A 13,141-nucleotide genomic window follows, 5' to 3' on the forward strand; every position below is an offset into this window, starting at 1 on the left:
GAAAGAGAAGGTCAAGCAACGAAAAAAAGCAAGAGTGGAAAAATCTCAATCCTCAGGGCCCCAGAGGTGTTTTGGCTGAATACCCCTTCGATGTACAGAGAAGCAGATTAGCATGGCTCTACTAACTCTCGCGTGCTCGTAGTGACGTACTAGAAAGCCTTGAGAGAATACTGCTAGAGATTCGATCCGTGTCTAATTCCTTCTCAGACACAGCGCTACAATCATAAGCACTATGGTGGGCATCCCGATTCCCAGCAGCCTAGTTGTGGCGCACACCATCCCTCTCCAGGTATGCTGCAGCCGCATTTGGGACAGCAGAGCCTTGTTCAAGCCAGATTCGAGCAAACGTAACATAACTAGGCAAAGTGCGAGACTAGCACTCTCGAAAAAGATTCATTAGAAAGTTACTGTTCACCTTCTAAAAGCTTGCAGTTCCGAGGATGGCACCGTCACGCAGATCAGCCCGCTATATGAAATTACGTTGATGAAAAGCTAGTAGAGGCAGGGTGAGCTAGGGTGAGCCAAGTGTGAAGAGAGCCTGGTTGTGGCTTAACTATCCTACGATGGGATGCAATCTTTTTCACGGTAGCCTACCTATATAGTCTCACCCGACATTTCTTTCTAGCCGAGTCCGTATTAGTCGCAGACCCTGAGCAAGAGGTAAGCCGCACTGAGGGCCGCTTGAGCCGAGGTGAGTCCAAGGAATTTGCCCCGGCTATACTTGCCGTGACCATAAATGGGCCAGTGTGCTTACAAGGACGATCCTGGGCCTAGTTTTGGGACACCTGCCCCCTGGCCGTAACGGTTGCTTTGCTTCGCCACGTAACTGCCGTTTTCTCTTTTCTATCCGAAAAATCACCGTTACGGGTCGGTTGAGGGATGAAGTGGGAAGAGGCGTATCAAGTGGTTGTGGCATTGTGAACTAACAAAGAAGAGGGCCAGAGAAACAGCGCGGTATATTGACCGTCCGATCGACTAAGGCTGATGGATTTGAGCTCAATGATTGTAGACCTATAGCATACTAGTCCTCTACATCCTAGGAAGTAGTTCTTACCATATTACGGCGCAGCACGTATAGCCGAATACCCCCTAAAACCCTTTAATTCTTAATGATAACATGGTTTGTTTATGCTTGTTTCTTCAATGCACTTCTGTATGTGCTATGAATCTCATATTATTATCTCCTATAAATAACAGCATGACCTTGTTTATAGGCACTTCTAGACTCGTTCTCCTGCGTAAAGGTCAACTACACGGCAGATGCGCCAAAAGGATGTAGATCCGTTTCCCTGCTATCGTGTCTAGGGAGGCCGGGCGGCAACAGGCCTTGTAGCTTCCGCGGTTCAACAGACCGGAGAGGCTCATAGAGATGCCCGTTACGCAGGGAAATGAAAGGGACATGCTTGTAGCTAAAGTTAGTCATTCATCCGGGCCTGCGGGCGAACTCGCCTTCTGCGTGATTGTATTGCTTTGTGTCCGCGACTCTAGCCTTTGCCAGCGAACCCTTTTTTATCGCTGTGAATTGTGACAAGCCTTTGCGCGTCAGTTTACGTGGCTGTGGGAACCTATTACAAGTCCCCAGCTCTAGCAGGTTCTAGACTAGATCCTTTGTTTCCAACCCGGGGCCTAGATCACGGCCCGCGATTAAATTCATAGGTCTATTTCTCGGCCGCGCGATGGATTTGGTAAACTGGGAACGCGGTGGAGTATTGGCAAAGGTAAGATCTTGGAGCTCGGTGGACCCAAAACATGGAAGTTAAAGCGTCAGTTCAGATGTGAAGAGGCATATATACCATTCATCAATTAGCGCTCTACACGATCTTGTCAGCGACAGAAATCTTCATTGAATGTGGCGGTAATGCGATAAAGCAACACGGAAAGACGGCAGGGAAGGGATGAGTGCTGTGAGAAGCTTTTAGAGCATATTATCACAATCGACCTGCGATACCGCTGGGATACAGTGAGTTCCGGGTATCGAGTGGGTGGTGCGAATCGTGAGAGCAGAACGCTCTGGGTGAAGAGGCTCGTTCGCGAGAGGATCAGAGTAAGGTACTTGAACAAGTGGATTCACACACTGCACCTGAGGTGATTGTCTTGCAGTTTACAGGACAAGGCCGAAGTCTAGCCGGGTTCATACTTCCTCTTCATTTGCAAGACGAACGGCGCAAGGTCGTTTAACGGTACGCGTGAACCCAGCGCAACACGGACATACTAGCGGGAGCACTAGCGACACGGTCTTCGGGATTAGTGGCGACCACTGGGTCACTTTGCACAAATAGTTTTCTGACTCCCAGCCACGGGAGGGTGGTCGAGGACTTGGAGACGGCGCGCGCGTTGCGAGACGTGAGCATCGGGGTGAACCGTTTCCGTGGCAAACTGCTGCTGCCCCGGCCACTACCTGAGATTCTGGAGAGAAACGGCCGCGACGGGCGGCCACACTGGGTGTACATAGGGGCTGACGTGTTTGACGTGGCAGGTAAGTGTTTGTGGCCGGACTCCTTCCCCTATTCAGTTGGCTTCGTTTATTTGCCTCTGGAAATTAGGGCCGTTGAACAAAATAAACACGATAGACTTCCCCTTCTCTGACACCGACGAACGCTATATCTTCCCAGCTCACCCCTTCCCTGTCACGTACAACGGCACGTCGAAAGCGGTCAAAAAAAGTGCTTATATTAGGAAGCAGAAAGGAAGGCGGGCTTAGCCTAGATGCCCTCTTTGAATCGTGAACATGAACTAGGCCACAAGTGGCTATTATGTGCGCCACCGTATGCATGTCAGCGACTTCTTCCGACATTCCCCGCTCCCGGAAGCGACAGCAGAGCCTGATGCCACACATGACGCCTACTCGGCTGCCTACTCGGCTGCCTCCCACGAGATGGTTGGTGCACCATCGCGACCGTTTCCCCTTTTGCTCCAAGCTACCAGGTCTGACGTTCCTCCGCCCCAGCCTCTGCCGCTCCCGATTGCTTCCGACCGACTTCCCCGATTGTCGTTGATGCAAAAGCCCTCCTATGAATCCGAAACGAGCGTACCAAGATGACGAACCGTCGGCGAGCCTTCCGAAGCGGCCGAGAACCTTCGACACCGCCTCCAACAGCGGCATTTACCCAAACCACGATGCTTACTCTTCTTCCCTTATGCATGGAGATTATACAATAGCCTGGATCTGTGCACTTTACTTGGAATTGGCGGCATCGCGTGCCATGCTGGACGAGGAACACCTACTACTACCCAACCAAGCCGGCGATGACAATACCTACGTGCTCGGACGTATCGACCAGCACAACGTCGTTATGGCGTGCTTGCCGGGACAGTACGGAACGAACAACGCCGCAATCGTCGCGACAAACCTGAAGCGAAGTTTTCCGAACGTCCGCGCTACCTTGATGGTCGGCATCGGCGGCGGAGCCCCTAGCCAGGCCGACTTGTACCTAGGCGATGTCGTCGTCGGTACGAGGATCATGCAATATGATATGGGCAAGATGGTTGCGGGCGGCTTGTTCCAAGAAACGGCTGATGTATCATGCTGACTAGGGATACGGGCAGACGATCATACTTCGGAACGGCGGCAACGCTTGCTAAAATGCCTTGAATTCCTGTAGATCGATGCCCGTAGAACCACGATTCGGGCTGCACACACCAAAACCTGCCGCTGGCTTCTGCAGCACTCTAAATACCGGGATTGGCTTGATCCTGGGAAGCAATCGCAGAATCATGGCTTCTTATGGATACGAGGCAAGCCAGGCGCCGGAACGTCAACAATGAAGTTCGTGTACCTGGAAACAAAGAAATATTCCAAGAAGCCCAAAATAGCCGTGGCGTCCTTCTTCTTCAATGCACGAGGCGACTATAAAGAAAGGTCCATCTCCGGGATGTACCGGTCTCTGTTACTGCAGCTCCTGTACGAGTTCCCGGATCTTCAATCCGTCCTGGACGACACGGACATCGTTCCACAGAACCAGCAAGATTGCCTGGCCTAACCGCTCTGAAGGAGCTTCTCAGTAGCGCTATCATGTCCCTTGGCCCGCGCTCCTTTACCTGCTTCGTCGACGCCCTCGACGAATGTGACGAACAGGGGGTCCGGGATATGGTCCATTTCTTCGAGGAATTGGCAGAGAATGCTACGATAAAGGCATTCGGTTTCGAATCTGTTTCTCAAGTCGGCCATACCCGTATATTAATATTCGATGGGGACTCCTGCTCACCCTTGAGGAGCAATCAGGACACAGAGAAGACTTGGCACAGTACGTCAAGAGTCATCTCAGGATTACGGACCGCCCGCATTCTGAAGAATTACAATCCCAAATCCTAGACAAAGCTACTGGGGTTTTTATATGGGTTGTGTTAGTAGTGGAAATCCTGAACAAGGAGAGTAACCACGGTAGCCTTGCTCTTAGGAAGAAACTTTCGGAAATTCCGGCCGAATTAAGCGAACTCTTCAAGAGAATGCTGACACACGATAATGATAGACCTGAATGGCTGAAGCTCTGCATTCTCTGGATTCTCTTTGCAAAGCGGCCTTTGAGTCCAGCAAAGTTCCGCCATGCGATATGGGCAGGCTTGTTGAAGCAGCGTCTAGTTGATCCCGAGCTACCAGTCCACATACATATGGATGCCGTCAAACTGGTCACGAGTTCCTCAAAGGGGCTTGCAGAGATCACCAAATCCAAGCAGCCGACCGTGCAGTTCATTCATGAATCAGTGCGGGACTTTTTGGTGAAAGAAAAGGGCATCCAGGACTTGTGGCCTGGACTTGAATTCGACTGGGAGGGCCCTAGCCACGATGTCCTCAAGCGTTGTTGCACTACGTACCTGCATCACCCAAGAGTACAGGCGGGTATCGCCGCGCTAGAGGGCGGAGACGAGGAACGGAACGTCGCGCCAGAGGGCGGAGACGAGGAACGGAACGTCGCGCCAGAGGGCGGAGACGAGGAACGGAACCTCGTGCCAGAGGGCGGAGACGAGGAACGAAACCAGCGAAGCTAATAAGTCAAGCAAGTCAAGTGAAGGGCCATACTTGACTTGCTTGATAGGACCCATCCCATACTTGACTTACTTGCAAGTGGTTATCAAGTGCTTGGCATCGGTGGCTGAGGCTTGGCACCCCACCCAAAAATTATCACGACGCAATTTTTTGGTGTTGTGAACAGCCTCATTTTTACCCACACACTACAAAAACCCGCAAAATGCTATACTGGCCCTACATCAAAACCTACACAACCTCAATCTAGCCCCTCAATCCCTCATTCCCCAAACAAGCCCAGATCTGCTCAATTCACGATTTCCCTAATTCAACGCCTCCTAGCGTGATGCCACCTTGCTTGACCCAATTTCGTAGCAGCTGCAATATCTCAAGCGTTTGAGGCTGGAGACGGCACCGCTGTGTAGATACTGACAATTTGGCTTGACTGAACTGCCGCTCGCAGTGATCTGCCATGGCTGGCATAGCTAGAAGATCCAAGGCCAACCGGCTAAGCCGTGGAAAGCTCTGTTTCCTAGCCACCCACCAATCTATTGGATCCTTGATGTTCTTGTCAGGCTGTATCTCAAGATACTGCCCAAGCTCGTTTGCTGTTTCTGTACAGGGATCATCATCTGCATCTGCCCAGTCCCGATACAGATCTGAATTTGGTTGCTGATGCCGCTGTGATGCCCTCATGGGAGAAGCCCGGAAATCATCGTGTCCGTGGCCTGGATAGTCGCGATCCAAGAACGATGTGAGCCCTTCCGTGGCATCACTCAACCACAATAGCTGCTCAGCAAGGGTCCATTTTCGTTGCAGCCACTTGAGCCCGTATCTAGGGTTCAATATCACAGCTGCTGCAAAAAGAGGTGACTCTCCGATAACCGTATAGTACTCGTTGAGCTTGACCCATGCGCTGTTGATGGAGATGCGCATGTAAGCTTGGTGATTAACGCCCATGACCCGAGCATCTTGGTCAGAGAGGGTAATGTAGTCATCCCTCACATGCCCGGGCAAAGCATGTTCGTCGAATCGGCTTGTTGGGACGGCAGCAGCAGCGGTTTCGGCAGCAACAGCAGCCCTGGTGCGGCGTCGGTTTGACCGATCGCGATGCCGTTGGGCATATCTCGGCTCAAGAGAATCGGCAGCTGGGAACAGAGCTGGGTCAAGAGGGATATTGTGACCGGCATCGACTGAATCCCGTACTATCTCGGCAGTGACTGTGTCATACCGAGTCTTCAGCATTTCGAAATGATCCAGGAGCCATTCCATTTGCATCAATACCATCCAGAGGGCTCCGTTGTTGCCCTCGGCCTGTAATGTGAAGCAATGGATCGGCTCAAGCACTTGCTGAAGCTCCCCGAGCAAACGCCAATCGTCAGGGGTCAATCGATCCTCTGCTGAAAGCCTCGCATTTCCGTGAGCCTCTGGATGGATGTCGACTGCTGTTAGATAGGCCTGGATCTGCCCATGGAGTCTCCAAGCCCGTCGGATCATTAGATGGGTCGAATTCCAACGTGTGGCGTTGTTCTGGACGAGCTTCAGGTCCTTGGATGAGGCCTCCGGCGATGTGAAGATCTCCAGATCGTCAAGATCACTCTCCTCAGCCGGACGACCATTCAGTATCTTGCTGAATGCCTCTATGCGTTGTGGCGATGCCCGGATAAATTTCACGATATTGTGAAGCTTGCCAACAGGGCCCTTGCGTCGCCAATGTTGTAAATCTTCCTCTTGTTGCCCCAGCAGATGGAACCTTTCCGACTGCAGCTCAAAGGCATCAGCCTCAGTCTCGAATAAGAAAGCCTTGGCTGTCAGATTCAAGATATGTCCCCAGCATCGCATCCTTCGGGCCTTGATGGCATTCTCAGATCGTGGGCCCAAGAGCTTCGGATAGAGGGCTTGCAAACAAGCATTGTTATTTGATGCATTGTCACAGATTGCCATCCCAATTTGCTCTTGAAAGCCCCAGTCCCGTATAACCTCCTCGATGGTCATGGCAAGAGCCTTGCCGCTGTGCCGGCCAGAGTGATGCCTGAACGCAACCAGCCGATGGCAGCGTTGATGCTGGAGGTTCAGAAAGTGAACGAAGATGGCAATGAATGCTAGGTTGTTTGGAGAGGTCCAGAGGTCAAAACTGAAGTTGATGGAGGATCTAGCAGCCCGGATCTCTTTCGTGATGATGCCCTTCTTGAGGCCAAAGATGTCCTTGAGGTCGTGGACCATCGTGCCCTTGCTCCACGGCACATCTGCAGCTACAGGAGCATTCAGATTTGCCAGTATCGCTTGGAAGAACGGGTCGGTAAAGATGGTAAAAGGAAGATCGGCGTTGACCATGAAACCAACCGCCAGTTGGCGTATCTTGTTGATCCTGGCGGCAGGGATTGGATCAGATGCCTTCCGTTTGCTGGCAGCAGCAACCTGAAGATCCATGACCGAAGCCGGTTCTTCCTGGTCATCCTGACCCGGCTCGAGATTATGAATCTTCACCAAATGGTCGGTGACTGATGTGGTGGCTTGGACCAGGAAGAACCGACCCTTTCTGAATGCATCGCAACGGCTGCATGCCCAGACAACGGCTGGCTTGGGGGTATCTCGTGGGCCCAGCTCGACCAGAAACCATCCATGATGTTTAATCCAGCTCCTTCGACCTCGCGATGTCTTTTTGTAGATTAAAGATTCAAGGACAAATCGGCGGTTGTCCCAGGAAATCTTGTAGAGATCCTTAACATCGTCATCGTTTGGGGAGGCACTCGCGAGGGCTTCTTCGACTTGTGTAACGAGGCTTTTACGTCGGCCGGAGAGGGCACTAAAAGCCGAAGATGTTGAGCGTCGGGAACGGTCTTGGGTTGAGGGCATTGTCGAGGATTATATCGGGGGCTCGGGGAGGAGGGCGTCGAGTAGCTTGGTCGGCCGGTTGATGCTCTGGATCGCACGGCAGCATGCATCGGATCCACAGTCAAGACGCGTGGGCTTGCGGGCTTGTTTTCCTACAGTAACTGCCATGCGCGCCGACACTAACCCTAAATAGGGTTGTTGTCAAGGTTGGTGGCCGGGGCTGTGGACACGAGCCAGGGTCAACCAAACCACCAACGGAACCGGATTAACTTATTTTTCCGGGGTCTGAACAGCCTCAAATACTTGTTACTTATCAAGTGGAACAAGTATTCGGGCCCTCAAACTTGACTTGCTTACTTGACTTGTTACTTGTTACTTGCTTGATATACTTGACTTAGTAGCTACGCTGAACGAAACGCCATGGCCGAAAAATGCTCGTTCCTGGGGTATGCCGGTCAGCAGATCCTCTACCACGCCAATGATGCGGCGCCTGCGGTTCCCCAAGACGACTTTTTGACCCAATTCTTTGCTTCGGCTGGAATCAGGGTTATCAACCACCTCGAGAAATTCAAAGCTCGGCGGTACAGTTCCCGCGCAACCCCGCTCTATGTTCTAGCAGACAGAGGGCTAGGAAGCCTCATTGCACACAGATGAAAAGAGAGCCAGCTACCGACGCTCCTGAAGAAAGGTACCAGCATCCGCTTTTCGCTGCACTAGCAAACGGCCATAAAAGTGCCATAGCCGCACTTTTGGGCGTGTCATCAACTGTCTGCGATGGCATCGATATCGCTGAAGGTTTGAAGTACAAGAAGGACTTTAAGAATTACGAAGGCCAGACGCCATTATCGTGGGCTACGCAGGAGGGTAGACTGAGTATTGTATAGCTGTTGATTCAAGGAGGGGCAGGCCTTACCATGATCGATAAAGGGGCCGATATTAACGCTCAGGATAGTAATAGATGGACGGTACTAATTTGGGCCTTAAAGAATAGCTACGAGGTGGCCGCGCGGCTTCTTATCGACAAAGGGCGGACGTTAACGCTCGGAGTAATAATAAATCGACGGCACTAATTTGGGCCCCAAGGAATGGCTACGAGGTAGTAGCATGGCTTCTTATCGATAAAGGGGTAGACGTCAACATTCAGGATAGTAATGGATGGACAGCACTAATTTGGGCCTCAAGGAATGGCTACGAGGCGGTAGCACGGCTTCTCATCGATAAAGGGGCAGACGTCAACGTTCGGGGCAATGATGGATCGACGGCACTGATTTGGGCTTAAAGAATGGCTACGAGGCGGTCGCGCGGCTTCTTATTAATAAAGGGGTGGACGTCAACGTTCAAGGTAATTATGGATCGACGGCACTAATTTAGGCCTTAACGAATAGCTACTAGGCGGTCGCGTAGCTTATTGATAACGGGGCGTTAGGTGTCAAGTAGAAAGGGTGCTCCAAACCGACCACACAAGTGAATGTGCCGAGGCTTAGCCATGATGCCGGCCTGACCGCCTTGTTGCAAGAAAGCCACTCAATGGCATGCGCATTACGCGCCTGCAAGAATATAGGTGATGCGGGAATAGCCTCATTCGCACATGTCAACAATAGACATGCCCGGCACGTGCCCGTAGCACGTGCGCGCCTATAAATTACGTAAACAGCACCGCACGGAGGCAACGAGGTAGGCGGTGTGGACCGGCAGGACAATACTGCTACAATCGCGGGGCATATCCCCGCGGGGAGCCACACCCACTACCTTTTCCATCTTCAACCTTCTACACACTCATAATAATACCAGACTTTGGTCAAAACCAGCCATTTTCCCCATCACTTTGACTGACTTCGCTACAATCAACAGCTCTTTCTTTACGGTTCCTGTTAGCTAAGTGGAGACTGTTGACAAAAAGGGTAGGCCCAGTGGGGGCCGTTGGCTGGTGAGCGCTCAGGGGCCACCGTGGGGTGCCCCTCCATGGGCTGGGGTTGGCCGAGGGTCGCCGAGGGTCGCCGAGGTCTCTGCGGGGCTCAGCCTGTCACAACCACAGCCCCTTTTACTAATCGCAACTTTCCCGATTCTTTTCCTTTTTCCTTTTTTTCCTCTCCTTTAGCTTAGTTTTTTACAAAATCTATTTGGTATTATGTTGGCAGAACCCTTCAAATTCTATAAACCGTGACAAAACTAAGCTCATTCACCTGCCTGGGAAGGCTTGATTATTATTCCACCAAGAGAAGGAACGCAGCGACCGCGATCGTTACATTGGAAGCTAGAACCCCGCCCGGCAGCGACCGAGCAATAAGAAAAGATAGCTCGCGAAGGCGCCGCTACGGCGTTGGCCATCAAGGAAGCCTAGTTTTAGTACGAGGACCTCGCTCTATCAACAGGCATGAAAGGAAATAGACGCCGGATGTCACGGCATGGCCTGGACAGGCTCCTGTTTAGAGTGTGGTCTGTGCCTGACGTATCACGTGGCCCACAACTACCCATTTCCCCGCGCCCTGCGCGGTCCCCGTCATAGCTTCCTTCTTCATCTTTAGATTCTACGAATTCAGCGATGATTACTGCAGCCCTGTCTCTTTACGTTGACTGAGCCGTGATAATCTAAAGATCGTTTCTACGGCCTTCCTTACCGAAGCCTGGATCCTATTCTCCTTCTTCTTCAATCGACCGAAAGAACCCGCGTTTTCTTTGTGGCTCGCACGACCACGGTCGCGCGTAGCGGAATCCGCCGCTTTTTTCCACCTCCACCTTCGACCTAACGCCCTGAGTGCCAAGGTTACTGGTAATGACCGAAATCTTCCCTGCTACACCTTTGGGGAGCTTCTAGCTACGTGTGTTCAAGGCAGCGGCAAGAGAGTAGAATCCAAGGCCAGGCAGCGGACCGCCGGACCCTCTATTCGACATCCTTTTCCTTCCTAGCAATCGGACCTTTCTTCAAAGCCAGCCGATTACCCTGATCCTCACGATGGCCGTGACCCCGGCTGATCAGATCGCTCAATTGCAACACATCGTCAACGGTCACAACGCGACCCTCGAGAACCTCACGACCAGACTGACGACTCTGGAGACCAACATCACGATGCTTACAGAGATTCTATCGGGCCGGAACAGTCGCCCGAAGCCTAGCATTCCTGATACCGAAAAGTTCTCTGGCTCCGATACCAACTGGGACACTTGGTTCCCGTCAATCAAAGCAAAGCTTCGTATCGATGGAGCAGCAATTGGCAACCATGAGGCTCAATTCTTTTACGTCTACGGTCGTCTTGACACCAAGGTCCAGGCTCTCGTAATGCCTCAGCTTACCGAAGCTGAAGACAACGATGATTACGATCCCCAGACCTTGATCGATCAGCTCAAGCGACTCCATGACGATCCCAACAAAGTCCAGAACGCAGAGGACAAGTTCCATAGCTGCCGATAGCAAGACAATGAAGGCGTCGCGGCATTCCTTATGCGCTTCGAACGCTTGATGTACAAGGCCAAAGCCAACACGTGGCCTGACAACACAAAGATCTCCCTACTACGCAAGGGACTCAACAAGGTCACACGTACCCGGCTTGATACCCAGGTCATTGTCCCCAAGAACTACGATGACTTCGTCAAGTTACTTCAGAAGCTTGGAAACCCTGGCTCAGGCTCGTACAACAGCCATTCCAACGGTGGTCAATCGAACAACCATGCAACCACGATGGATATCGGCGAACTTGCTTCTCTCGACCTTGCAGTCAAGCCTATTGACGGCATTGCCAAGCCAGTTCCTGGTCGCGAATACCTTACTTTAGCTGAATTACGCGAGCTGAAGGACCGTATGGATCGCGAATTCATCAACGACCTATCTGAGTAATCAGATATCGGTCCTGTCACAACACCCTGTCAGGCCACTACGCGCTCTGACAGCTCTGTACAATAACAACACATGCAGTCTATGCAGGACTGTCAGCCTCCCTTGACAGCCCTGGCCAACTGACTGTCTTCAACTACGGAATAGATTGATGGATCATGAAAATTACGTAAGCTTCGGGGCGAAGCTTTCCCGCCGGGGGGGTAGTGTCACGGCATGGCCTGGACAGGCTCCTGTTTAGAGTGTGGTCTGTGCCTGACGTATCACGTGGCCCACAACTACCCATTTCCCCGCGCCCTGCGCGGTCCCCGTCATAGCTTCCTTCTTCATCTTTAGATTCTACGAATTCAGCGATGATTACTGCAGCCCTGTCTCTTTACGTTGACTGAGCCGTGATACCGGACACTAATCTTCGTCGGCGATCGTCAATCTTGTTGAATTCACCATATGGAATATTCTAGTGGATGATAAATACTAGATTATTCAGCTGATGTGAGCCAAAATTGCCACACAGCTCGCCACCACTCATATGTATAAAGCCTGCACCTCTGGCATAGCCAGAGGGGAGGAGAGGAAAAATTGAACAGAACACAACACTTCATATTTTTTTCGGTCTGAATGTAAAATCCAACAAATCTCGGCATTTACGCTGCCATAGAACTACCAGGCTATCTCCGATACCCTGGAGGTAATGATTAGCGAAGTCGCCAACATAGGTCCTACCAGGTCCAGCATGACCACCTACGAGTTCCGACAGATAGTTAACGACGATATCAATAATGCAGCAACCGGGCATAGTTACGACGAGATTATCGTTAATTTACATAAGAAAGTTGAAACGCTTATAGCGTATTTCACTCGAACGGAAGGACCAGCCTTTCCCTTCTACCTATTGACCTCAGTTGGCAAGACTACGATGCCGAACACTAGCAGTTTGACCACTTTTAGCGCATTCGAGTCTATAATGACTAAGCACCCCGAGGCGCTCTCCAGGCATCTGGTCAGCTAAGCCGAGCTACTATGAAGACTGGGTGTTGGCTACTATTTGCAACCTACCATGCCACCATTCACGACTACAATACAAGCTCTCCAGCACTTACCAGAGAGCTAGATAGATACAACCAATTAGTTACGTCCCCATCAATTTCTCCAACGCGCTCGTGATAGTATGAAAGACGCGGGCTTGGAGGTGTTGAATTCACCATATGGAATCTTCTAGTGGATGATAAATACTAGATTATTCAGCTGATGTGAGCCAAAATTGCCACATCGCTCGCCACCACTCATATGTATAAAACCTGCACCTCTGGCATAGCCAGAGGAGGGGAGAAATAGAACACAACACTTCATATTTTTTTGGTCTGAATGTAAAATCCAACAATTAACAGTCTGACATCGCATAACGAACACAAACCGTCGCGCTACACCACAACGATTACGGATACAACATCCAGACCCACTTATTTCCACCTTTTTACCAATCAAATTCCACCATTCTATCCCAATTCAACATC

At 51.3% G+C, this 13,141-nt stretch overlaps 2 protein-coding genes across 2 annotated transcripts; both read left to right on the top strand.

Annotated features, from left to right (window-relative positions):
* Positions 1 to 1,676: 1,676 nt before the first annotated feature.
* On the top strand, positions 1,677 to 4,213 carry B0T26DRAFT_779636 (uncharacterized protein; the record flags this gene model as incomplete). Its single annotated transcript, XM_060446671.1, has 7 exons — positions 1,677 to 1,718; positions 1,920 to 1,960; positions 2,280 to 2,476; positions 2,613 to 2,653; positions 2,738 to 2,882; positions 3,241 to 3,518; positions 3,603 to 4,213. 7 exons carry the CDS (start codon positions 1,677 to 1,679, stop codon positions 3,978 to 3,980), a joined length of 1,122 nt encoding a protein of 373 aa, XP_060293788.1. The 3' UTR covers positions 3,981 to 4,213.
* B0T26DRAFT_338165 (uncharacterized protein) lies at positions 4,214 to 5,130 on the top strand. Its single transcript, XM_060434465.1, has one exon. The coding sequence runs from the start codon at positions 4,447 to 4,449 to the stop codon at positions 4,984 to 4,986; it is 540 nt and encodes a 179-aa protein (XP_060293789.1). The 5' UTR covers positions 4,214 to 4,446; the 3' UTR covers positions 4,987 to 5,130.
* Positions 5,131 to 13,141: the final 8,011 nt, after the last annotated feature.

The sequence above is a fragment of the Lasiosphaeria miniovina genome (assembly GCF_030549165.1).
Source record: "Lasiosphaeria miniovina strain SMH2392-1A chromosome Unknown B0T26scaffold_5, whole genome shotgun sequence".
NCBI classification, from domain to species: Eukaryota; Fungi; Ascomycota; class Sordariomycetes; order Sordariales; family Lasiosphaeriaceae; genus Lasiosphaeria; species Lasiosphaeria miniovina.